The 25,175-nt window shown below is 34.7% G+C and overlaps 4 protein-coding genes and 1 pseudogene across 4 annotated transcripts in view; 3 read left to right on the top strand and 2 right to left on the bottom strand.

Moving 5' to 3' along the window:
• The window catches only part of LOC149895435 (uncharacterized), a 60,144-nt gene that overhangs the window by 18,545 nt on the left and 16,424 nt on the right, over nt 1-25,175 (top strand). The gene's annotated exons all lie outside the window — the stretch shown is intronic.
• On the bottom strand, nt 3,489-7,123 carry LOC149895440 (zinc finger MYM-type protein 1-like). Its single transcript, XM_090118908.1, has 2 exons — nt 6,988-7,123; nt 3,489-6,228 (listed from the first exon to the last, which is right to left on the bottom strand). Exon 2 carries the CDS (start codon nt 6,209-6,211, stop codon nt 3,653-3,655), a length of 2,559 nt encoding a protein of 852 aa, XP_089975034.1. The 5' UTR covers nt 6,212-6,228; nt 6,988-7,123; the 3' UTR covers nt 3,489-3,652.
• On the top strand, nt 7,642-8,888 carry LOC149895439 (m7GpppN-mRNA hydrolase-like; annotated as a pseudogene).
• Nucleotides 12,168-24,224, top strand: LOC149895438 (uncharacterized). The gene is made up of 3 exons (XM_090119003.1): nt 12,168-12,670; nt 12,801-12,901; nt 23,412-24,224. The coding sequence occupies exons 1-3, from the start codon at nt 12,430-12,432 to the stop codon at nt 24,102-24,104; spliced, it is 1,035 nt and encodes a 344-aa protein (XP_089975129.1). The 5' UTR covers nt 12,168-12,429; the 3' UTR covers nt 24,105-24,224.
• Nucleotides 22,524-25,036, bottom strand: LOC149895437 (uncharacterized). The gene is made up of 3 exons (XM_090119002.1): nt 24,628-25,036; nt 24,233-24,545; nt 22,524-23,356 (listed from the first exon to the last, which is right to left on the bottom strand). The coding sequence occupies exons 1-3, from the start codon at nt 24,897-24,899 to the stop codon at nt 22,565-22,567; spliced, it is 1,377 nt and encodes a 458-aa protein (XP_089975128.1). The 5' UTR covers nt 24,900-25,036; the 3' UTR covers nt 22,524-22,564.

The following is a 25,175-nucleotide window of genomic DNA, read 5'->3' as shown; positions in this document are numbered from 1 at the left end:
TGCCTGTCCTGAAAAAGCCTATTCACTCTGGTTTTAAACAATTCCAAATTATAGTTCTCAGGGAACACAGAAGGCGGGAGGGAGTTCCACTCCTTCGCAGTTTGAATTAAAAATGATCTTTCAAAGCGTAGAGAGGTGCACATTAAGCGAGAGGAAGTGCTGCCGCTGTGTACACTTTTGGTTTTGTATCAGATGCAGTGAAGGTAATAATAATATTGATTTTATTTGTCGAAAATGTTTTGGAGAAGAGTATATATAAAACATAAAGTATTTTGAAAAAAAAAATAACTAAATGGTTGTAAATAAAAATATCTGTTAATTTAAATTCAAAAACCCGACTGCTTATGTTTTTTTTGCGTGTATATTGTCAATGTGCCTATTCCTATTTTTTATTTATGTTTTATTGTTTTTTACCGCCGACAGTAAAAGGGGAACAAGGTGTAAAATTTGATTTGTGTTCAATTGTATGTTAGAATATTTGTAATAATTTGATCTCATTTTCTTGATGAATGTGCAATAGTCTTAAGAATTCTATTCCGTTATAGAAATAGTATTTTCCGTGACTGTCCTATTTTATGTTTTAATATAAATATTAGCGAAATGCTATTTAATTGTTATTAGATTTTGATACTTAAGATTTTAATCATTTGATTAATATAATTAAAAAAAGAGTTCCTAAGCTGTATCCTAATTGAGAAACATACCAGAAATTATTGAACTAATTTGGTACAAAGAGTAACGTAATGGAAATTAAAATGATGATTATGTATGTTTGCTATTGTTGATTTTATGTTTTATCTATTTTGTATTGAAGTACAAAATACCGTTAACCAATTATACTATTTGATTAAATCCAAATGAGTTTTATTTTATTTCTATAACCAATAGCCATTCGTTTCGGAATGGAATAAATTTTGTTCTCCATGGGCAATAAATTAGTTGTATTTCAGTAAATAATCCTGATTAAGAGGTTTTATCATAATTTTCATATAATGAAAACAATATCAATTGTTAATTTAAGTAAAAAAAACGAAAAACAATAAAAAAAAATCGTCATGTTTTTAATAGTGTACACTTTTTCTGAAAATGACCCTTAAAATCAATTAAAATTTATGAAAAAATTGAAAAATGAGTATTATTATTATAACTATCACAAAAGCAAAGTTTATACCGAAAAACGGTATTTTCTTTTCGTTTTTGTGCATAACTAACTGGAAAATAATAGTATAAACTTTAGGACAAAGAACGAAAATTTTTTTGTCGAGTCGTGTTACCCGCCGTTACGTTTCTGTTTGAATTTTCAATCGGTTTTACCAGCCGCAATACAGACTGCGTAGGCACAGCTAACTTTTTTTCTGCTTCAGTAAGTCCCAGAGCATCAGAACCCTTCCCATGATAAATGTAGGCATTATAAACTTACTGCCTTACTAATAAACATTTATGCACTGAGTATAACAAGGTTATAACAAAAACGTTACTAATAAACGCTTTTTGACACTTCCCTGCTATCCCCAGTTGTTATACAGGCTGTGTAATTCGTATGCCAGCTTGTGCAAGCCTTATTCAATCGCGAGACCTTGTTTAACCATTGTGTAACCTATAAAAGTGTGGCGTTTTAGTTATGGATTAACTAAATTATTTCAATATTTTTGATCAACTGGATGAAGAAGAGCCCCCAAGGAAAAAAAAACATATAAACCTAGGTATGATCCCTTTTCCTTAGATGAAGACTAATTTAAATATAAATATCGCTTTTGTAAAGCTTACGCGAAAGAAGTTGATTTAATTCGAGACGATATCGAACATGCCACCAAGGGTGGCTTCTGTGCAGAGCTTCAAGTCTGTACAGCATTGAGGACATGGGCGCGACAAGAAGTACAAGATGATGCTGCAGACATTCACGGCATGAGTCACGGCATTTACAGGGTGTTAAGTATCTTTAACCAATCATATTTGTGTAAGAAATAATTAAAAACACTAACAAACAGAAATGTCCCAAAATTGTCCACATAAATATGTAAAAATTGTTAAACCTATAATTTAATCAATGACCCACACTAGGTATTGTGTTGTAATTTTCTAGCGTACGATTTCGAGTAGGTTTCGAGTAGGTCCGCGGCACAGCTCCATTGATAAATTCCGGCAAACTCGCGTCGAAGCTCGCCATCCTTCACCCCGCCACCCCCTTTCCCTCTGCGGCCTGCGCCCGCGTCGCACCCTCACGGCCCCAACGCGACAAACAGTGCCAAATTGTTAGCGGAAGTGAAAACTTGCTTTTTACGCTCGATCGCCAAATGTACGTTCGTACATCGCGACGAGATTCGAGCGTTCGGGACTCGGGTACTTCTTATCTGTACATACGTACTGCTGCACTCGCATTTTCCCCACTCAAAAAGAACGCACGAAGCATAAGTACATAATCCCGTGATGTGAATTGATATGACATCGTACCGGGAAGAACGTAAACAAACGCGACTCGGTTCAGGTTTTTACGGAGGTATGGCACATACTGAAAAACATGTGCTGCAAATATCCTGATACCACATGGACGAAGAGGAGTATTTTCCATGGCGCAGTAATAATCTAAATAGAACCAATGAGGTAGTTCCATTTGTGAGCATATTCTCAAATTAATGACTATTATTTATGTATCTATATTAAATTTTATGTGCACAAATTTAAATTTAATTTAATATACAATATATTTACAATGTATATTATTCATTTAATTATTATATTTATAAAGTATATATCGATTAAATTATATTAAATTTTATGTTTAAGGGCCGATTTTTCAATGCCCAGATAAACAGCTAGATAGACTTTATTCTTCAGTTAACAAAATATTCAATTTTTCAATAGACGAATAGGACTTATCTATCGAATAACTACGTTATTTGAGGAATAAATCTATTTGCCGCTCCAACGGCCAGATAGCGCGCTATTCGACTGTTAGGCGTTTGAGTTGACAACTGACGCGTCAAATTTGAGATATTTTCGTATGTCATAACATAGAGCGTAGAATTATTAACAATTAAACCTCTTTCTATATAATTATTATCAATTAAAATCATATTGAAATTGATGTTTTTGATAGTACTGATGACCATGCCATTGAAAATTTGCCGAACGCTGCCTTTAAGTATGTCGTTTCCATCGTAAAATATATAAATTGAAACACAAATTTAACCAAACTCTTTACTCGAATCAAAACAACAATCAACAATCATAGAAGACAAGTGCACTCCTGACGTGAGTCATAATGACGGTTGTTGACAAATTGCAAGATTTGACTCTATCCCGCTCTAACCTGACTAATTTAATATGTTTGTTTCGCCACTCCGAGAGCAGTGCTGCCAATATGGAAATATTTGGTCAGATAGTTATTCATCAAATAAATCACGATTGAAAAATAGGCGAGCCGTAATGAGTTAGATAAATAATTGAATAAATCTATTCGAGGGGTAGTTATTAGACTCAGTGGCGTAGCTAGCATAGGTGGCACCCGGGGCGGATTTTATAGGTGTCACCCTAAAACTCAATCGAAACTGTTAAAATAAAAAAAAGTTATAATCATTTACGTTTTATTAAAATATGAGTACCTATTACAAATATTTGTTTATTATGTAAAACAAATTTAGTTTGTTAAAAATTAAAATTTCTTCCTTCTAGCTTTGACACTAGCGAACTCCGAAATCACGTCTTCAAAATTTATATTTTGTGTTGCTTCATGTTCTATCGTTAAAATACCAAGATTGTTTAATCTGGTTTCGGTCATTGTAGACCGCAAATAATTTTTAATTAATTTTAATTTGCTGAAACTTCTCTCACATGAAGCTACTGATGCACATATTGTTATAAATAACTTTAGTGCTACCGTTAGATTCGGAAGAGATTCTGTAAAATCCCATTCCACAATAAATTTCAAAAAGTCCAGTATCACCCAATTAGAGACAGTAATATTAGCCGCTTTTAAATGTCTTCTCAATCTTGGTATTTCTAAAAGGAGTTCTGTTTCTGATACTTCATCGTAAAGGTTAGTAAATTTTGATATAGCTAATTTTAACTGTTCAGTGTTTGCCGAAAGCAAGGTCTTTGACTGCACAACCTCAAACAATGAAGCTACGTCTTTAATGGACTTTACTCTTGTTTCGAGTTCAATATTGAATCTGTCAATGCATTCTAACATGTCCTTTTGAAGTTCCGCTCTAAGTGTAAGTCCAGCCTCGGTGGACGACGCTAACTCACCGGGCATGCGTTTCTTGCGACGAATTCGTCGTTCCATCGAAATGTTGTATTTTTCCGATTTTTGTACAGCAAAATCTATTGCCTCTTCTGCTAGATGCAACCGTTTCTCTCCAATGAATAGACGAAGTGCTTCTAGTTTTATGATTATTTCATCAACACATAAACCTTTACTTTGTAATGCGATCTGAGCATTGTTCACTTCCCTTAGCACATCATTCCAAAAGAAAAGAAAACAAAGAAATGAGAAATTGCACACAGCAGGCATAAGATTTTGTGCAGCACCTCTAGTTTCTAAATTTACGTCTTGGTCACATAGTTCCTCAATTGCAGATATTATCCCATCAAAATTTTCAGCCAATACTTTTACTGCACCGTAATGAGCACTCCATCGCGTTGTCGAAAGTCTTTTAACAGATGCTTTGCTGTGATTGAGGAGCACTTCCCAACGACTTGTGGAAGTTGAAAAAAAGTTAAATATTGTTTCCACTGCTCCGAAAAATGTAACACAAGTCACATTTTGTGCGAACGAATGTTGGCCGCATAAATTAATTGAATGATCTATACAACCAATAAAAATTGCTTTATTGTTTTTTTCTTTTATAATAGCTTGTACTCCTCCGTGTATACCACTCATAACTGCAGCATTATCATAACCTTGAGAACGACACATCATAATATCTAAGCCATCGTTTTCAAGCTTCTTTAGTATTTCAGCGCTTAAGTCAGCTGCTTTTTTTCCATGTAAAGGAAAGAATCCTAAGAATACTTCTTTGACTTCTACTTTTCTATTATTAATTTTTACATAACGAATCACTTCAGACATTTGATCAACATGTGAAACGTCAGGTGTGCTATCAAACATGATACCGAAATATTTTGCCGATTTAATTTCGTTTACAAGCTGACATTTTACATGATTAGCTAAAACATTTATGAACTCATTTTGTATTTCTGGCGATAAATATGTTACTTTAGGTGATTTTTCCTGCTCCAAATATAGTATATGTTCTTTGAGTACTGCATCATACTTTGACAGCAGTTTAACTAGTTCTAAGAAATTACCTTTATTAGACGACCCTTTGGTTTCATCATGTCCACGAAATGCTAGGTTTTGTTTAGCCAAAAACAATGTTATATCTAATAATCGAGATAAAAGATTTTTCCACTTCTGTTTTTCCGTATTCATTAATTGCAAGGCTGCATCATCTATTGTGGTGTGAGATTTTAATCTCATTTCCAAAGCTTTCCACTTTTCGAAATTTTCTAAATGTTCACATGAAGTTTCATGGTCCAATACTTTAGGATTTAGTTTCCACCACTTCTGAAATCCAGTTGTAAATGTTGTTTGTATGTTACTGACAGCAAATAAACGACAGCAAAAACAGTACAGGTTATTTGATATAGGAGAAAATACCATCCATGATCGTAGAATTTTTTCACCACTAGGCATCGGTTTATAAAACCATTCCTGTGAAAGATGACGAGAATCACCTTTAATCTTTGAACCATGACGAGATACAGTAGGAAACGGTCCTTCTTTGTTCTGGAAATGTTCACTGCCCTTTTTTATTATGTCAATGCGAACATTATCAGGTACCGGTAAACTCCAATGTGAAACATCTCTCAAGTGTTGAACTGATTCTTCAAAGCTAATGCTATCTCCGAAAGTAGCATTAACGGCGTCATTTTCATTATTTATTTTGATTCCGTCAAGGTCCTGGGTCGTCTTCATTGATTCTGTATTGTCGATGTTGCTATCTGAATGTGAGTCTCCAAGATGTGAATCATTACTTTCGTCAGCAGGAGACTCGGGTACTTTACTTGAACTTTGGCCGCTATCTGCTTTTGTGACATATTTGAAAAGAGAACCGGACATGCTCTGAATTTCATCCATTTTAGCCTTTTTGGCTTTTCTCTGTTGAAACCCGCTTTGTCTTTTCGAAGTATGAATTCCCCGAGGCATATTTCGTTCTGGGTATTCTAAAAAATATTTTTAGTTAGTAAGTGAAACGTTGATTTTATAAACTAATTATAACAGTAAATAAACACCTACACGTTACGTAACTAGCTTTGTGAAATATATTTTTCCCAGACGCAGGATTGTTAATTTATATTACCTAACAATCCTGCGTCTGGGTGTAAATATGTTTTTAAGTATTATTAGAAAAATATTAGTTAAAAACTCCACCGTTAATTGTGATATCCGTGCCACGAGTGCTCGAGCTGCTCATCTCGGAGCAAAATCAACGTACGCGAAGTTGTATGATATGATTATGATAACTTTCAATCAAAAATCTAAACTTAATGTATTCCGTTTTTGTAAACAAATCCCATTGCTATTAGATAGGAAAATATTAAGTAAGTTAATAATAAATAAGAATATTATTTACAATTAAACATTATTACCTAAAGTAATATCGTAAAACGTGTAGAAATATAAGTAAAATCTTTTTACACCAGCAAAGTCTTTAAAACCTATTTTAATAAATAAATACCTTTAGTAGATAAGTAATACTTGCCCAGGCTAAACAAAAAAATATTATTGCAATCCGTCTGAAATACCTTCTTTAGGTACCTATTTATCATTTAGGACGTCTCAATAATATAGTTTAAAATACACAGTAATTAAAAGAGAATAAAATTGAAGGGTTTTTCAAAATAATCTAAGATACTGCTACTAGAAACTAAATGGATAAAAAATGTAAGTATTACCTGTAATAACAAAAATAATTCACTTACCTTGTTTATTTTCTTCAAGAATCGACTTTTATACAAAAAATGTTGTTTATAATATCTAATAATTAACAAACACTTTGCACTAGACTTTCACACGTTCACGTAAGCGAATATTGAAATGAATGCGGTCGGAAACAAAAGAAGCCCAATCCACAATACAAGTGACGAGCGCTATATCGAGGGAATCCCCTGACTAGCGTTGGTTATGCGCGAACGGGGTATTAAATTTTGGGGGAATCCCTGATCGATTGACACTGTGCACATTGTTTTTTTTTAATATCAATTATTATGTTCGTGGTACGATATTATAGTTACCTAGATAATTTTATTAGTGGCGGTTATGCTCTCTGCCGCAGATTTACGATTTTTTATAAATAGAAAGAACTATAACTGATGGTCATAGTCGGGCTCGGGTGTCACCCCTAAACGGGTGACACCCGGGGCGGGCCGCCCCCGCCGCCCCCCCTTAGCTACGCCACTGATTAGACTGTTTATCTCGCGATTGAAAAATCGGCCCTAAGTATAATTTTATTTTATTTTATACAGTTTGCATATTGTTGATACCTTAATCCGAACGGAAATACATCCACTGTCAATAAGACATCCTAAGGCGGCCACTGAAAATCAGTGATGACACACTGAGTGGTTGGCCTAATTATGGCATATGTATTTTTTAAAGTTCCATTTTTTTTTTCATCTAAATTGTGTCCTTTTTTTTCATAATATGTCCATAATAAAGTTATTTCATTTCATTTCAAAATATCATTCTTGTACAGTTGTGGCAAGTTGATTATGAAACGACTGCATACATCATGCAGAAGTAACATGGGCATGTAATACTCCTGCTGGTTCATTGCTACCACTGAAACATAAGCAATATTGACGTGACAAAATCTGAATTTCTTTATAATCCACAATAATATTGAACAATACCGCAATACAGGCCGCACACACACAATAATATTGACAATACGTACTTTATTGTCAATATTATTTTGTGTGTGCGGCTAGCCTTATAAATATGTAATCGTAATTGAAAAAAGTTAAATTGTCGTAATAAAAGAAATTGTCGTATAGATAACTGGCGAAATTTTAAAAAGATAATACTGCGGTTTGGGGCCATATTGTTGGATTCAGATCTCACACATATGGTGCTGGTGCAATCGTTTTTTTTTTTCAAGAACAACTTGGAGCTTCCCTAAGGGGAAAATTCATGAAGGTGAATTGCCTTGGACATGTGCAAGTCGAGAAGTATTTGAAGAAACAGGTCTTGACATAAGCACACTAATCAATTAACGAGACTACATCGAAGCAACCATTCACACCCACCGCGTTCGTCTGTATATTATAGCTAATATACCTCGTGACACACAGCTTGTACCACAAACTCAACACGAAATAAAAGCCATTGAATGGTTCCCTATAGATTATTTTCCAATTGACAGAGATGACATGAAGGAGAAAGTAAAAATGAGATTCTGCTATAAGTCTTTCTATACGGTCCAACCGTATATTAAACACATCAGGGGTTGAGTCCAAGCGAATCGTGGTAAATTATATTATCAAACAACGGAAAATCAACCAATGGAAGAAACCAGTTTACCAGAACAGATATACTTCAACTTTCCAAGGTTTTAAAGAAGAAATTCAAAAGTACCACCAGAGGATGGGTAATATTTAAAGCGAACAAACGGCCCAGTCGAGGGAAAATAATATAATGATTAAATCGCGTTTAAAATCCGTTAAAAAGTCTTTAATTTCTAAACATTTGACAGTTCAACAACATTCAACAACGTAACCTAGTAACGACGACATAGAATAACATGATATTTCGTTTTAGAACTTCACATTTGATTAACTTTTTTCAATTACGATTACATATTTATAATGCTAGCCAGTAATAAAGTACGTATTGTCAATATGTACGTACGTATTGTGTGTGTGCGGCCTGTATTGCGGTATTGTTCAATATTATTGTGGATTATCCAGAAATTCAGATTTTGTCACGTCAATATCGGGGGGCGGCAAGGGTATTGACAATAATATTGACGTGTGCGGGCGCGCGGCAATATTTTAGTTGAGAAAAAGATATCAAAGCAGGCGGACGTTCGTGTTTTTTGTTCAAAATGGAGGACGAAAACAGTATCCAAAGCGAAAATAATGTTATTATTGTTTATAGCTATGTGCTATGATAGCAGTCTCACGGAAAAACACTATTTGTCAGTGTTTATAACGTTACTTTTATATTACCGTAACATAAAAGTGTCTATGTTACTTTATGTTACAAGTTTTAACGTGGAAAAATCTACGGCCTTACCCAGCTACGACTGCGTGGTGCCTAACCACAACTACTAAGACCAAAATATTGCTGTAGTAAAGTGGCTAGATAGTAAACCGATTCATGTTGCATCCACAGAGAATGCAGTTCAACCTCTTGGACCCTGCCGGCGCTGGAGTAAGAAATAGCAGCGGTATCTTGACGTGTCGCAGCCAGTAGCCATAAAAAAATATAATAGTTACATGGGAGGAATAGATCTGTTAGACAGAATTATAGGAAAGTATCCTATGCGCGGAAGAACTGGCAACATTTAAACGAAAAATTGGATAAGGCATCGTCCTTGTTAGAAGCTTTAAAACCAGGCCGTGTAAAACGTGGATTGATAAATGGTTTAGGTTATATTATTAAAAGCATAACAGGCAACTTAGATTCCAGTGACGCAATTACTTATGATAACGCTATAAAAGATCTACAGAATAGCCAGGATAAATTTAGTTCTGATTCATATACATGGATGTCTGAACATACAAAAGTAATAAATAAATTAGTGGACAACCAAAAGGAAATCAATAAAACCATGCAATTCATTATAAGGAGGTTTGACGAATAGACGCAATTAAATATGCAGAATTAGCGCAACTCCTAGACTCCTTAGACGATAATATTAATGATTTACTTTTAGTTATAAGAAATATAGAGGATAGTTTAGGTTTACGCGTACATCGCGACCGCACCATGTTAGGAATAGATATATATATCTCGTAATATGTTAGTTACTTTACGTTCTTTTTACGATTCAGAACAAATTATTAATACAGGGCTTTCAAAAACACAAATAAAATTCATACGTTAAGGGGCCAGTTTTTGCAAAAAAATGAAAAATGTAAAAAAATTACGTAAATTTTCAACAAATTTCACATTTAAGTTTTTTTTTTAATTTCCTGACTAAATTGTATGCTTTGTTTTATTATTAGAGGATAGATAATACTATTCCCCAATGATTACAATTTTTTTTATACCTGTATGCCCTCTGAATACAAAACACAATGTTTTCTTTCAAACATGGCATTTTTTAAAATCAAAAAACAATAATGGCGGCCGTTCCAAACGGGGAGGGGTAGACCCCTCTTAAGGACTTAAATCGTGGTTGAAATGGTCTATTCTAAACGTCTTTCAAATATCGCTAGTACGTAACCAAACACACTGTATAGATCTCCGCGAATACTATGGTATAATTAGCACTGGATCATACTTTAGTAAAAATAGGATAGTAATTATATTAACATTCCCCATTATAACTCCTCACACTTATAACCTTTACAAACTATCCGTCTTGCCTAATCGTACAAATCATATTATACCTCCCTATCCCTATGTAGCAACAAATAAAGATATTTATGTGTACATAGAGGCTGAATGCCCGAAGTTGAGCAATCGGTTTCTATGTGAAGAGACCCTAAACCATCATACAAGAAGTTCACCCGACTGTATTGCAAACCTCATCACCGCGCAAGAGATATCCAGCGACTGTGAATCCACCTGCCTAACATTAACTAAGCCAGCAATGGAGAAATTGGACGACAGACTCATTATCTTGTACTGAAGCCCCGATTGAAAGCACATCTGAAGTAGAAAATAAACGTGTTGTTTTAATTATTTATTTTCTTGTATAGATTTTTTGTTCTTTGAGTACTTTTGTATGCATATTTTCATGTAATTATTTTGTGTAGGTATAATTTTTTCCAAACTGATTAAAGAAGGTAATATTTTGTTTTTAAATCAATAAAATTTATTGAATATTAATATTCTGTTTGTTTTCTTACAAACCTTGTTATATTGCGTTCAATAAATTGGTAAAAAATATTGGTATTGGTGCTACCGCTACTGTTTGATAATAATTTTCTCTCTAAAAATAACGTAATTTAGCAATACCGTTGCTGTATCTATCATAAATTACCGCAATAACACCGTAATCTAACGGTAGTGCCCCCGCCAAGACGAGCCAAGCGAAACGCAACGGGCACTACCTACCTTTTCTCGAAGCGCTTCGACGTTTTTTTGAACCCTCATAACTTCACTGACTCACTGATGATCATCAAAATTCTTAAGGTATTTCCTAATGTCCTAGAAAGCTGAAATTTTGTATGTAAGCTAGTATTAGCACACAAAAAAAAATTATAAAACTTGTAACTTTCATCACCCGACCCCTTGAACTAGGGGATGGGAGTTTGTATGAGACCTGTAATTTTAAATTAAATTTTGATGACGCTAGATAGTGTTGCCGCTCGATAGTCCACTATCGATAGTCTATCGATTAACTATCGATAGTTGGGGAAAAGCAATAGTATCGATAGCACTATCGATACTATCGATAGTGTCGATACTATCGATAGTATCGATAGTCCTATAAGCGTAAATACTATCGACACATAGCAATACCATCGATAGTATCGATACTATCGAAGCTCAATATCGAACGAACTATCGATACTATCGATAGTGTCGATACTATCGAAGCTCAATATCAAACGAACTATCGATACTATCGATAGTGTCGATACTATCGATAATATCGTCCCATCGATAGTGACCTTTTTCTCGATAGTATTGCTTTATCAATAATATTATAGTGGATGACAGAGAACTAGATGTTTGGTTATAATACTTTTCAAGTTATCTATTGGCGCTTTGTACAATCCATTTTTTTTAGTTCGTTAATTCGTAATCCAATAAGCCACTTACATTTGTGTATAGTTAGTGTCTTCTAATTTAAATTGGCAACAATAATTTATAAGGTTTAAGAGGGTACATTGATAAAATTGGAACAGAATAGTGGATGGTTGTCTACCCACATAATGGTACGTTTACACGCTTGCCAAGCCTTGGCAAGCATCGACAATCGCAAGCATGTGATGGTACGTTTACACGCTTGCCAAGCCTTAGCAAGGATCGACAATCGCAAGCATGTAAAAAGGGCGTTTGGCTTGGCTTGCGTGGGCTTGTGCCTGCTTGCTTCCGATCCAGTCGAGTGTCGGTTTTTTTACGCAGATCAAAGGGCGTTTGCGGCAAGCGCTTGCGATGCATTTACATGTTGGTCCGCGTTTAGTAGCCATCGTGATCTCGCGATGAGTGCACGCTTGCTTGATTTTACAAAAAATAAATAAAAAATGAGTTGCTGGTCGAATGAGGAGAGTCTTTCGTTTCTAGAACATTACCAACTGGAACCATGCATCTGGAATCCGAAAGATGCAAATCATAAAGATAAGAAGAAACAAGCAGATGCATGGATTCGTCTTTCTAAACTTACTGGAAGGCCAGTAAAGGAAATAAAAAATAAAAAAGAGATATTGATGACTACTTTTCGCAAACACTTGAAAAAAAAACGTGAATCTATGCGTTCTGGCGCAGGTATGTTCCTACGATACATTTATAATTATTTTGATAGTCTGCAAGGTGTAACTGTTTAAAAGCGTTGGTTAGTTTCTCGATTATTCCATACTATCTCGCTCTAATTTTCGATGTTTTTATTTTATTTTAGGTGCCGAAGAAATATACAATCCAACTTGGTATGCTTACGAAATCATGGAGTCATTTTTACTACCAGTATATACTTGCAATGAAGGGATAAACACCGAAACAGTAAGTAAATAAATTTATTTATTCTAAGGGCCGACTTTTCAATCCTTGGTTTAAAATTTATCCGTCCAATAAAGTATTATCGTAACATTTTAAAATGCCACCTGTAAACTGTCAAATACGGACAATAAGAATACATTTTTGAAATGGTAGTTTAAACCCTCGTCTGTCGGAACACAGATCTGAGCCAAAAATTTTGTACCCGTTGTCTGTCGTGGCACAGATCTGTGCCAAATCATCTCCGGTTGGAAATTAGCTCATTGTAACGCAAATATAGTTCAAATCTGCATAAACGACTATTTAGTTGATAGCTTATGAATTACTGAATATTTAAAGTCCATCCATTAATAATTTGACCGATAAATATTCGAAATATAACAGTAATTATGTCATACTTTAGTCGAGTAACTTTTAAATTTTAAAGTTTTATAAAAATGTAAAATTTTGCAGAAAGTTGATAAACGGTAAGTATTTATTGTTCTTTTTATTATTATTCACTATATATCCTAATGTTTATGTGCCGAAATAATGAAAATTACCAATAATTATACCACAAATAATGGCTCCAAATATGTATCTACCATTTAACTGTACGTTGCTTAGTTTTTGACCCCTGGTTAATCGTATTTTATTTTTAATATTGTATTTGTTTTTTACATCATTTTACAAGAAATTTTATGAAGATTTTTATAATATAATTCAAAATTTGATACTGTGTTCCATTTTAGAGATATTTCGTTTTCAATTCAGAACCGACAATAATTTCCCCGTAAAATCCGCGTACAGGATGTTCGCATATTGTATGAAATTGAAAAATTTAATTGTTCGTCTTCAATTAAATTTTTCAATTTCATACAATATAAAATGTACATATGTTTTGTTTATATTGATGGGTATCGTTTTTGTGGTATTTATTGTCCTCAGGTTTAATACGATATAATCAACTATACAAATTATAGTCCGTAACCTCTATGGAATTCCTTTAATTTTAGTATATTATGGTTAAAAGTGTATATTATATGCTGGAAAAATAGTAAAAAAAACCTACATCGGGAACAATGGTTTTCACTATGACCTATATATAGGACAAAGTGACTATGTTACTATGTAATTTGTGTAGGACAAACTGGAAAAGAAATTTAACACATTAATTGTACAACATATTCTTACCTTAATACAAATGCAACATATTATTTTTTATTGGGGAACCATATGTTTCTGAAAAAATAAAAAACCGGCCAAGTGCGAGTCGGACTCGCGCACCGAGGGCTTCGTACAAACTTATTTTTTTAATTATGCTGTAGGTATCTTTTAATTCATATTTTAGAATTCTTTATCTGTGCTATAAGACGTTGCTATTGTAAGTTTTTATAACCTTGCAAATGTCGAAAATTACGAAAATTTGCAGCATAAACGGTTGTATCTTTTGATTGCGTTGGCATATATTATGTTTGATTCTGTTTTTATTTTGTTTTCCTGTCGTCTCACAATTTCAAAATGAACGACAACACGGGAGTTGTCATTTTTGAAACCCAGATAGTCCAAAGATGTTTTTACACATATTTTGGGGTTATTTCTTTAAAACTGGAAGAATGTTTTTTTAGAGTTTTGAACCTCAATACGATTCGCGCTTCAAGGACTCCGAACAAACCTACTTTTTATTATGTTTTAACTTCTAGTGTTTTTAGTGAATTTTTCTTTATCTGTGCTGTAAAACCTTGCTTTTAACCAAGTCCACTTAACTTTTGACCCGTAGGTTTTGATTCCCTTGCTAGTAGTTGCGGTTTTCAGAATATGCCGCATATGAATATTATTTCTTCTGATTGCGTCTTAAATCTTATATCTCCATACCAATTTGCATGAAATTTGGTATGGAGATATTTTGATACCCGAGAAAGGACATAAGCTACCTTTTATTGCGAAATATGTACCTACCACGGGCGAAGCCGGGGCGGACCTCTAGTATGTATATAAAAATGAATCGCAAAATGTGTTGGTAAGCGCATAACTCGAGAACGGCTGAACCGATTTCGATAATTCTTTTTTTATTATATTCCTTGAAGTACGAGGATGGTTCTTATGTAGAGAAAACGTAAATATGTACCACGGGCGAAGCCGGGGCAGACCGCTAGTGTATTATAAATCTGAGTTTTTAATGTGAATATCAAGTTAATACATGTAGCCGTTCATTAGTTGTAAGTTGAAATTATTATTTTTTTTATATAAAGTGTAATTAAAAAAATCATGTTATTTGCGATTATTCTTATATATGTTTTATAAAACATTGCTTTTTACCAAATTTAAAGATTTTATGTACTTGGGAAGTACCCTGTCGGTTTTGATTCCATTGCAAAAGTCAAAATTTGCTAAAAATTGCAGCATTAATGGCTGCATCCCAAAGGGTTTGGTTTTTAAGGGTCCAGAACCCTAATAGGATCACGTCTGTCCATCCCATCTGCCCATCTGTCTGTCAAGACCCATTTTCACAGGAACGCGTGATGTGACATAAAACTGAAATTTATATTGATTACTTGAGTCGATTGAAGCTGTGAAAAAATCAAACTTATAAACCAACGCAATCAAAAGATAAAGCCGTTTATTAACTCAGGCCCCGGAATCACAGACACAACAGAAAATCTATTGTATCGTGGACCGATCGGGCTGTTCGGGGCTCAATGGGTTATGCTGCAAATTTCGACATTCGCAAGGGAATCAACACCTACAGGGTACTTTCCGTGTACGTAGAGTTTTGAAATTGGGGTAAAATAAGGTCTTATAGCGCAGATTGAAGAATAATTTCGAAAAACATAAAATTTCGGAGTTACAACATAATAAAAATGTTGTGTGGTTTTATGAAACCACGGTAAAAGTGAAACTGTTCGAACGGTTCCGAACACTGCCTTATACCTACTCGGCAGCCGACCGTCACGCGCGTTTGAGACGATGTAATAAAAGTTTCACTTTAAAAATTGGTTTGTTCGGAGCCCACGGTGTGTGAGTCCGACTCTCACTTGGCCGGTTTTTTATTCTTATGTACTATATGTAGTACATTCGTAGGCCGAATGTTAAAGCTGATGTTGATCGCTGTCTGAAGATTATTTTTATTTGCATTCATGACTTTAAATAGCCTTGGAACATTACTTATTTAATAAAACGAATTAAATGCATCATTTGCAGTACGCCTGCAAATATAAATCTACCCTCTCATTTTGTAAATGACTAGCGATAACAATTATTGTATTTTTGCCTTTTGGTTTCAAAACTGCTTCTATTACCCAGAAGAAGAATGCAATTTTTCTATTTGAATATATCACATTGCTGTTTAAACTACATAATCAATAATAACTTATTTGTTAGGTAACCCTAAAATAAACTTCCGTCTTGATATTTTAATTTTCTTTCGAAAATAAAAATTTGTATTTGATAGAATAACCTTTTCTGATTCGTAAGCATTTGAGTATCAATAAAAGAGAATTCAAATGGATCCAAACAACGATTCTTATGGCAATGGAAGACAAGACACTCTAAGGCTTACTTTAACAATAGGACGTAACAGTATTTGAAATCAAGAAATATAACTCTGTATATTTTGTCAAATGAACAGATAATAATACTAACACGATTAGTGTTTGGGAATTTACAGCTTTTAATTCCTGATACCAGGATTCTTCATGAAATTCTACACATAACACGTCTTACTTTATTCCAATCAAAATATTTTTTAAGTTTCATGCTGTTTGTGTACTATGGACTCCCTAAACTACTGAACCGATTTTAATACAATTTTACCGATTAGTTTATATCTTAATTACAATATGCTTGGAAATACTGCATGTATTGAAGTACAACTAGATTGGATAGCGTTTATCACTTTCCTGATCACATTCAAGTGGAACCTCGTGGTAATAAATCGTCGTCTCGAGGCGGTCGTTGTGTCCGATGTATAAGAAATAATGAACAGAAGTTAACGTTATTTATGCTAAGTTGCAAATATTCCTATTTATTGGCCAATGTTGGCGTCAACACCACACATTACAACCACATGAGTATATAAATAGTACAGACACAAAGCTTCATAAGAATTTTTTTTCTGTCAGTTAAGTAAAATTTATTTAAGTAAATAAAACATTTAGATGTATAATAATTGTTTATTTATTTTGAATCTTTAAGTTTATTGATTTTTATCCTTAACATAAGCTGTATTTTATAAAAAATATTTAAAACTCGAATTTCCGAAATTTTTGATTTATAAGTTAAATGTAACGGTTTATAATTAAGTTATGGTATAATTAAATGTAGATTTCACTTTTGTACAGCTTAGACATTTTTCTGTATGGATACAGTGCCTTTCGATTTGTAGTTGGACAACATTTCATTTTATAGGTACTATATTATAATAATTAAGAGCATGAAAAAATAAATAATAAAAAGCATTTCTTCATAATGCTATAATTGTTACCACAAAAAATATTTTCTTAATCGCTAATTTTAAGAAAAAATAAATTAAAATTAAAATTGATGTGGAGACGTTATACATACAGACGTTAGAACAAAGTCCACCATAAGAATGAAGTCATTTAGGAATAAGACGATTTTTAACCATTAATAAAAACCTAAATATTTAAAAAAAGTAAAAATTACTGTTAGTTTTTATCTAGTTTTGATTAAAATAAAAATAAAAAAAAGTAGCAAAAATTTTTGAAATGTTCTAATTTTGGAGCAGACTGTAAAATCTGTATTTGTATGAACATATGTGGAGATCGCGTCCACTTATTTTCATGCGTAAACGATGATATTCATGTAGGATCGGGGCCAAATGAAAAACACTTTGAACTTCTTGAGATTTATTTTCGGACCACAATCTTAATTTTTAGAAAACATCTTACAGAGAAACAGCCGTCTTCACCCACGATCCCAATGAAAAGAGAAAGATCATTCCTCATTCGCTCTCTACTTCACATTCACATTCACTCATTGATTCGCTCATAGTTCTTCCATTCTAATCATCGTTCAGAAAGTAATCTTACACGTTCAGAAACATCAATTAATCATGTAATTATACTTTTTCTTCGTCTCCGCTAGAGGCCCTATGTGATCGCAGTGTAAAGTGTGCAGGGGTCCTTCTTCTTTAGAAATAGGATGTAAATAGCCTTCTTGTTTACCTTCTTTTCTGCTGCCCAATATACAAGGAACACATGACGCCAATAGATCAGTTACCTTCTTCTCTAAGTTTTCAATATAATAATCTTTACTAATCAGTTCTATAGTCTTCTTCTTTCCAAAATGTCCATTTTCATGTGCTTTTCTTATAATAAAATCCTCCATTTTTCTGGGAACAACTAGGGACTGCTCTGGCCCTTTGCGTAGTAAGCCTTGATAAATACAATAGTCATTGTATGTCTTTCCGTCTTGCAGGACATCAATAATAGCTTTCAAACCATCGTCGCTCTCCTGTGCACATTGCAATTCTTTATGCAGGTCCATAGTAATCGCAGACACATATGGATTTCGACTCAATGCATCGGTATGTCGCATCTTACTACCGCTGCGATGTTCAACAATAAATTCATAATCTTGTAGAAGTAAAATCCATCTTGCTACTCTAGTACACTGTACCAGGTCTTTCTTCTTTAAAGTCATCTCAAAAGCTTTGCAGTCTGTTACAATCTTAAAAGGTTTACCATGTAAGTAATGTCTGAACTTTTTAACGCCTTCTATGATAGCTAAAGCTTCCAATTCATAGCTTGTGTACTTGCTTTCTGCGTCTGATGTTCTACGACTCATGAAATGAACAGGATGCAGTTCTCCGTCTTCGCTACTTCTTTGCATTAAAATTGCTGAATATGCTATATTCGACGCATCAGTGTGTAATTCTGTTTCATCATTGAAATTATAAATCTTGAGTACAGGTGCACTCGTTAAACTCTGTTTAAGCATGTTAAAAACTAATCTGTGTTCATCATAAAACTTAAAATCTGCATCTTTCTTAAATAAATCTGTAAGTGGTTGAGCAATCTGAGCATAATTTTCAATAAACTTTCTAAAATATGAGCACAGTCCTAAGAAACTGTGTAACTGCTTGATATTCTGTGGTTCTGGAAATTTGAGTACAGCTTCAGTCTTGTCAGGGGAAGGCATGACCGTTCCATTTTCAATCACATGTCCGAGATACTCAACTCTCTTTACTAACAGCTGTGACTTCTTCCAGTTGATATTCAATCCATATTCTGATGCTCTTTGTAAAACTTGTTTCAGTCTCATAACAGCTTGCTGTTCATCTCGAGCTGGAATCAACAAATCATCGATGAATATTATGATAATTCCCGATGCAATCATATCTCTGAAAATTGTTGTTATTAATCTCATAAACACTTTAGGACAAGTAGCTAACCCAAAAGGTGCTCTCAAAAATTCATATTGTCCTGTCGGGGTGACAAAAGCTGTATATTTGCATGACTCTTCATTTATTTTCAAATGAAAATATCCATTCTTTAAATCTAAGGCTGAATACACTTTAGCGCTTGCTAATTTATCTATAAGATCGTCTACTATTGGAAGAGGATATTCATCTTTTAAAATCTTTTTGTTTAACAGTCTGTAATCAATACAAATCCTAATTGAACCGTCTTTCTTTTTTACCAATACCAGAGGACTAGCAAAATCTGAATAACTTACCCTTATAATGCCGTCTTTTAACCATTCTTGAATCTGCTTGTCAACCTCGTGCTGCTCCTTAGGTGACAGTCTGCGTGGCCGCTGTGCAACAGGTGTCTCATCCATCAAAGTAATTTTCAGTTCCACTGGAGCTTCCTTTGTTTGCTGTGGCATGTAGCTGTCAACTAACCTCACTACTTCATCTTTCACACTTTCATTACTTACTGTACCTACAAGATCAACAGTAGAGAAAAAACAATTAATTTTCGTCATCCAACTTTCATCTTTCGGAAATACAAACACTGTTCCTTCATCCATTACCATAAAAACATTGCTCAAGAACGCACGACCTACAATAGCACAGTAAGGCATACAGTTATTAGGTACAATATAAAATGTCTCTTGTTCGAAATCACGCCCGTCTATTCGTAACTTCACAACACAATGTCCAAGTGTTTTAACTTTTGCACTGCCGAGACCGGTGAGTACAACGTTGTCGTCGTATTTTGGGGTACACATCGATAAATAAACGTCCTCGTTGACCAAATTCACGTCGCTACCACTGTCCATGAGCGCTGTGGTTTCAGTATTATTCAAAATTATTTTTTTCAAACGACTTTCTTCACTTAAACTTTTCTTTATTAATTCGTCATTGTTTACAATCTTCATAACCTGTTGAGACTTGTCATCTGTCAACTGATTAATAGAAACTTCATTGCAATCATAGTCAATCATTCGTTCATTATTTCTTATGCCGCCATCTTGACCGACAAACTTCAGATCGAAACTTGATTCGCCGACAGATCCGAACATCGTTCTTTTCATACTTCTGATTTGTTGCGATTGAATTTCGTTCTTATCGCCGCCGCTTGCGCTGACGCCATCTTGTTTATGAATGCTTCTATTTTCAAATCTTGATGCGCCTGTTTTTTTCAGATCACATGCTGATGCTATATGTCCGTATGAGTTACAACGAAAACATTTAGCTCCTTTTTCTTTGTTAGGGCAGCTTGATGAGGCATGCCCGTGATCACCACAATTATAACAACGAAATGTGTTTCTTACATGAGATGAATTCGAATATACACTTGTAGGCTTATCTTGACGGTCTTGACTGGGACTAATTTTATTCGTTTTTGACTTTACTAACTCATAAATTTTCAGCTTTTCTTTTAATTCCGCATACGTCTTAATTCCATATAGCATAATCTTACTGGATTCATCATCAATAATACCGTCAACTATGTACTTTATAGTCACGTAATCAGCTAATTTGCCGCGCTTACCCATCTCCTTCATGATAAGTAGATAATCAATGCAACTTTCGTTCGGCTTTTTCGTTCTCGCACTCATTAATTCATGTACCGTTTTCGTATCCCACGTAGATGGAAATTCCTTTACTATTTCTTCCGCCAGCTCCTGCCATGTCTTGAATGGTCGTTCCGATTTAAGCCAAAGAAGCGCCGTCCCGCTTAGTGATCGCCTGGCAACAAGAAGTTGCTGTAATGGTGTCCATTGAAATATTAATCCATTATCTTCGATATCTTGAATCCACTTGTGTACAGGGTAATTAGAGTCTTGTCCGGTAAATTTCGGTATAAGGTCCGCCGTCATGAATAGTGTGTTCTGTTGCTGCTGTGTGTCGCCGCCATTTTGTTTAAATTCTTTCCTTCCTTCGTCTTCAATATTAAAACTGCTGCTGTTTCTCTTGTCCTTTTTTCCCATCTTTGCGTCTTTCTTATAGTTGTCGTCTTATTGGAATACGTCTTATTAGTCGTCGTCGTCTTGTTAGCATGAAAAGTTGTACCACGCCGCGCCGCCTCGCCCGGTGAGATAACCTAACTTTCCCGCCGATCGTCTTTCCGTCGTAATCTTTGATTTTCCTCTTTCAATTGGACGAGCCCCCAAGATTGTAGGATCGGGGCCAAATGAAAAACACTTTGAACTTCTTGAGATTTATTTTCGGACCACAATCTTAATTTTTAGAAAACATCTTACAGAGAAACAGCCGTCTTCACCCACGATCCCAATGAAAAGAGAAAGATCATTCCTCATTCGCTCTCTACTTCACATTCACATTCACTCATTGATTCGCTCATAGTTCTTCCATTCTAATCATCGTTCAGAAAGTAATCTTACACGTTCAGAAACATCAATTAATCATACATCTCACCTCATCATCCCACACTCATACTCAACTTTCTCGAATTTTTATAAAATAAACCTATGTTTTTGTTATATTCACTCAAAAGATTGTCTATTCTAGTGTGAAAATACAAAATTAAAAATCTAAAATACCTTGATATTATTTTTTTATGAGTATTTTTCTTTACAATGTCATATTTTTTCAAAATGTGTGGGAAAAAATGCGTCTAATAAGTAAAATAAACACGCCAGGGAGTAAGTAAGGTAACTAATATAAAGTTTGGTTATCTAGTTAGCATCAAAATTTACAAGAGTGTCACAGGTTAAAGTTTATATCACAAATTTTAATATCGAAAAAAATCGGCAAATCAGCGCCGACCGCTCGAATTTCTCCGACAGACAGCACCTTTTTGACGCGGCGCGCCGCGACAGCTGAGGGGTTAATGCGTTATTGGACGAATAAGTTTTAACCAACGATTGAAAAATCAGCCCTAAAACATATAATAAATCTGTAGAAGGGTCAATTCTGTACATTGAAAATATTGAAAAAATAAATAGCAGGGGGTGTTACTGGATCGATACCAAACCCAAATATGTGATTAAAAAAATTTTTGTCTGTCTGTCTGTCTGTCTGTATGTGAAGGCATCACGTGAAAACTAACGGTTCGATTTCGATGAAACTTGGTATAATTATACCTTATTATCCTGGGCATAAAATAGGATACTTTTTATCCCGGAAAAATACGTAGAAAAAAATAAATCTTAATTTTTCCGCGCGGACGGAGTCGCGGGCGGAAGCTAGTTCTAAATAAAAAAAAAACACCGGTTGGTTATTATACCTACATTTATTTATACATTTTTATCAACTTATCCAATCCTATTAAAATATGAAGTAAATTCTTCCCTGACTTCTCTGGCGTTCACCGGAGATCTTCGTGGTATTTGTGGTAAATTTTGCAATGCATTATATTCGTCGTTATCTCTACGCCATGAACCTGGGGTAACCATATTTCCACTACTGTCATATACGTCAAACGAACTCTGAGGAGTATATCGATTTGAAGAACTTTTACTTGTTCTCAAAAAGTTATGTAGTAATACACAAGTCATCGTAAATTCCGTTACAGTTTGTGGTTCTAAATTGATAGGGCGTCTGAATATTCTGAAAACTGAGGTTAAAATTCCAAACGTATTTTCAACTACAACTCTGGATCTAGATAAATTTTGGTTAAATAACCTTTTTGGTGAGTCTACTTCATGGTTTCCAGGGTAGGGTTTCATTACGTGTTGACTCAATGCAAAAGCACCGTCAGCTAAAAACACGTATGGAATATTAATATTCGATCCTGAAAGTGGACATGGTGGTGGAAAATTTATCTCGTTTCTAATTATTCTTTTCCATAGTAAACAATTATTAAAGACGCCGCCGTCACTTATTCTTCCTTGACTCCCGATGTCTGCGAATACAAATTTGTATTTGCTATCCACTAAAGCCAAAAGGACAATGCTAAAAGTTTTCTTATAATTGAAATACTCTGTTCCACTATGCGTTGGGCTTTCAATGACTACATGCTTGCCATCCAATGCACCTATGCAATGTGGAAATTTAGTCCTGAATCCTTCTTCTATATTAAGCCATCCTTCTGCTGTGGTGGGCATCTGTAAAAAGAAAGTAAATGAAGTGTAAGTTTAAGTATATTATTTTTTTTTGCAGCAATCACAACAAATAGAAGAAGATACAGATCAGACAGAGGATGACCCTCTGATAAGAGACCGTACAAGTACGGTTACCACACCATCCAGACCACCATCTAGATCACCATCCAGACCACCATCCATACAAGCTGTTACTAATAAACGTCGTCGCCCTGCTTCTGAAACGGCTGAAAAGCAAATGGCCGTGGCTTTTGGACAATTAACAAATGTTTTGGGTCAAAGGCAGAATGAAAATATACCTGCTCACAAAGACGATGATTGCGATCTATACGCAAAATTATTGGCTATAAAGCTACGTGAACTGTCAACTGATGAAAGAAAAATTATGATGTACCAAATAGATGGGTTGTTTATTAACAGAATCAGTCAAAAATCAAATGAGCGTCATATATATTATTCTCGACCATCGTCAATGGCTGGTGCGTATTCAACACCATCTCCTGCTTATTCTGAACCTATTCTTAACAACCAAAGTTTTTTTCCCTCTCCAAACACACAAACTTCTTATTCAGCGCCAGACATGGCAAAACATATACCAACTCCAATAGCTCGAGCTCCGTCTACATCAACAGCACCCTCGTCATCTATTCGTATCATATCGGACCAAATCATCAACCCAGCCTCACGTGAAACCAACATTATAAACATGGCTATGCTGAATGCTTTCGAAGATTTTGATTCGTCGACATAATTCTTATTTAAATTAATAAATAATTAAACAATAAAGCATTCGGCTAACATACATTCTTAGAACAGATTTCCTATGATTCTATTAAAATATAAATAAATGTATAACATAATGTTTTGTTTTATTCCTACCTTAACTAGATCCTTTAGAATTTCATTAAGAGCTCGGCAAACTTCACGAATGATTATTGATATCATAGAGACAGATACTTTAAATAAGTAGTGAAGGCTTTTGTAAGAATCACCAGATGCTAAAAATCGTAGCGTAATGGCAAGACGAAATTTGGCTGGTATAGCTTCTCTGAAGTCTGTATCATGCTTGGATATCATTGGTGAAATTTTTTGCAGTAAAAACTCAAAATCAGAATAGCTCATTCGGCAGAAGTTATCAAACTCTCCAGATGGTTCATATAAAAGTTCATTAAATTTCTCTTCTATAAATTGTCTGTAACAAATAAAATATATCGTAAGTATTGTGGCATAACTCAACTGCAACAGATAATGGTTAAATCAAAATAGGTAGATACCTGGTACGATTATGATGAATCTTTTTCATCCACCATCTTCGCTGTCGTCGAGCTCTCCTTTTTTTTATTTCACTTTGCTTACATTTCAAATAAAAGTACGTTAAACCAAAAGCAATAGCCGTCACAAGTTCGGTGTCCGCCATGCTTGGATGTATATTGCAGACTGACGCATACACAAGCGTATAAACGCCTTTCAAACGCCAAACGAGATTTGTGGAGGCTTGGGACTGTTTGCAGTTTGCCAAGGCTTGGCAAGCGTGTAAACGTACCATAAAAAGGGCGTTTGGCTTGGCTTGCGTGGGCTTGTGCCTGCTTGCTTCCGATCCAGTCGAGTGTCGGTTTTTTTACGCAGATCAAAGGGCGTTTGCGGTAAGCGCTTGCGATGCATTTACATGTTGGTCCGCGTTTAGTAGCCATCGTGATCTCGCGGTGAGTACACGCTTGCTTAATTTTACAAAAGACGGAATTACGGATGGACGACGCAACGCCCCCTTCCCCCTCTCGCTCGCATTTTGTTTACGTAATTTTTGGGAGGCGCGGTTTATAAT

Source organism: Colias eurytheme, chromosome 31, assembly GCF_061535395.1.
Source record: "Colias eurytheme isolate Ceu_HAF_F1 chromosome 31, ilColEury1 Martin Lab GWU primary, whole genome shotgun sequence".
Taxonomy (NCBI): Eukaryota; Metazoa; Arthropoda; class Insecta; order Lepidoptera; family Pieridae; genus Colias; species Colias eurytheme.
The sequence above is the reverse complement of the archived record's forward strand: the minus strand, read 5'-3'. Positions and strand labels throughout refer to the sequence as shown.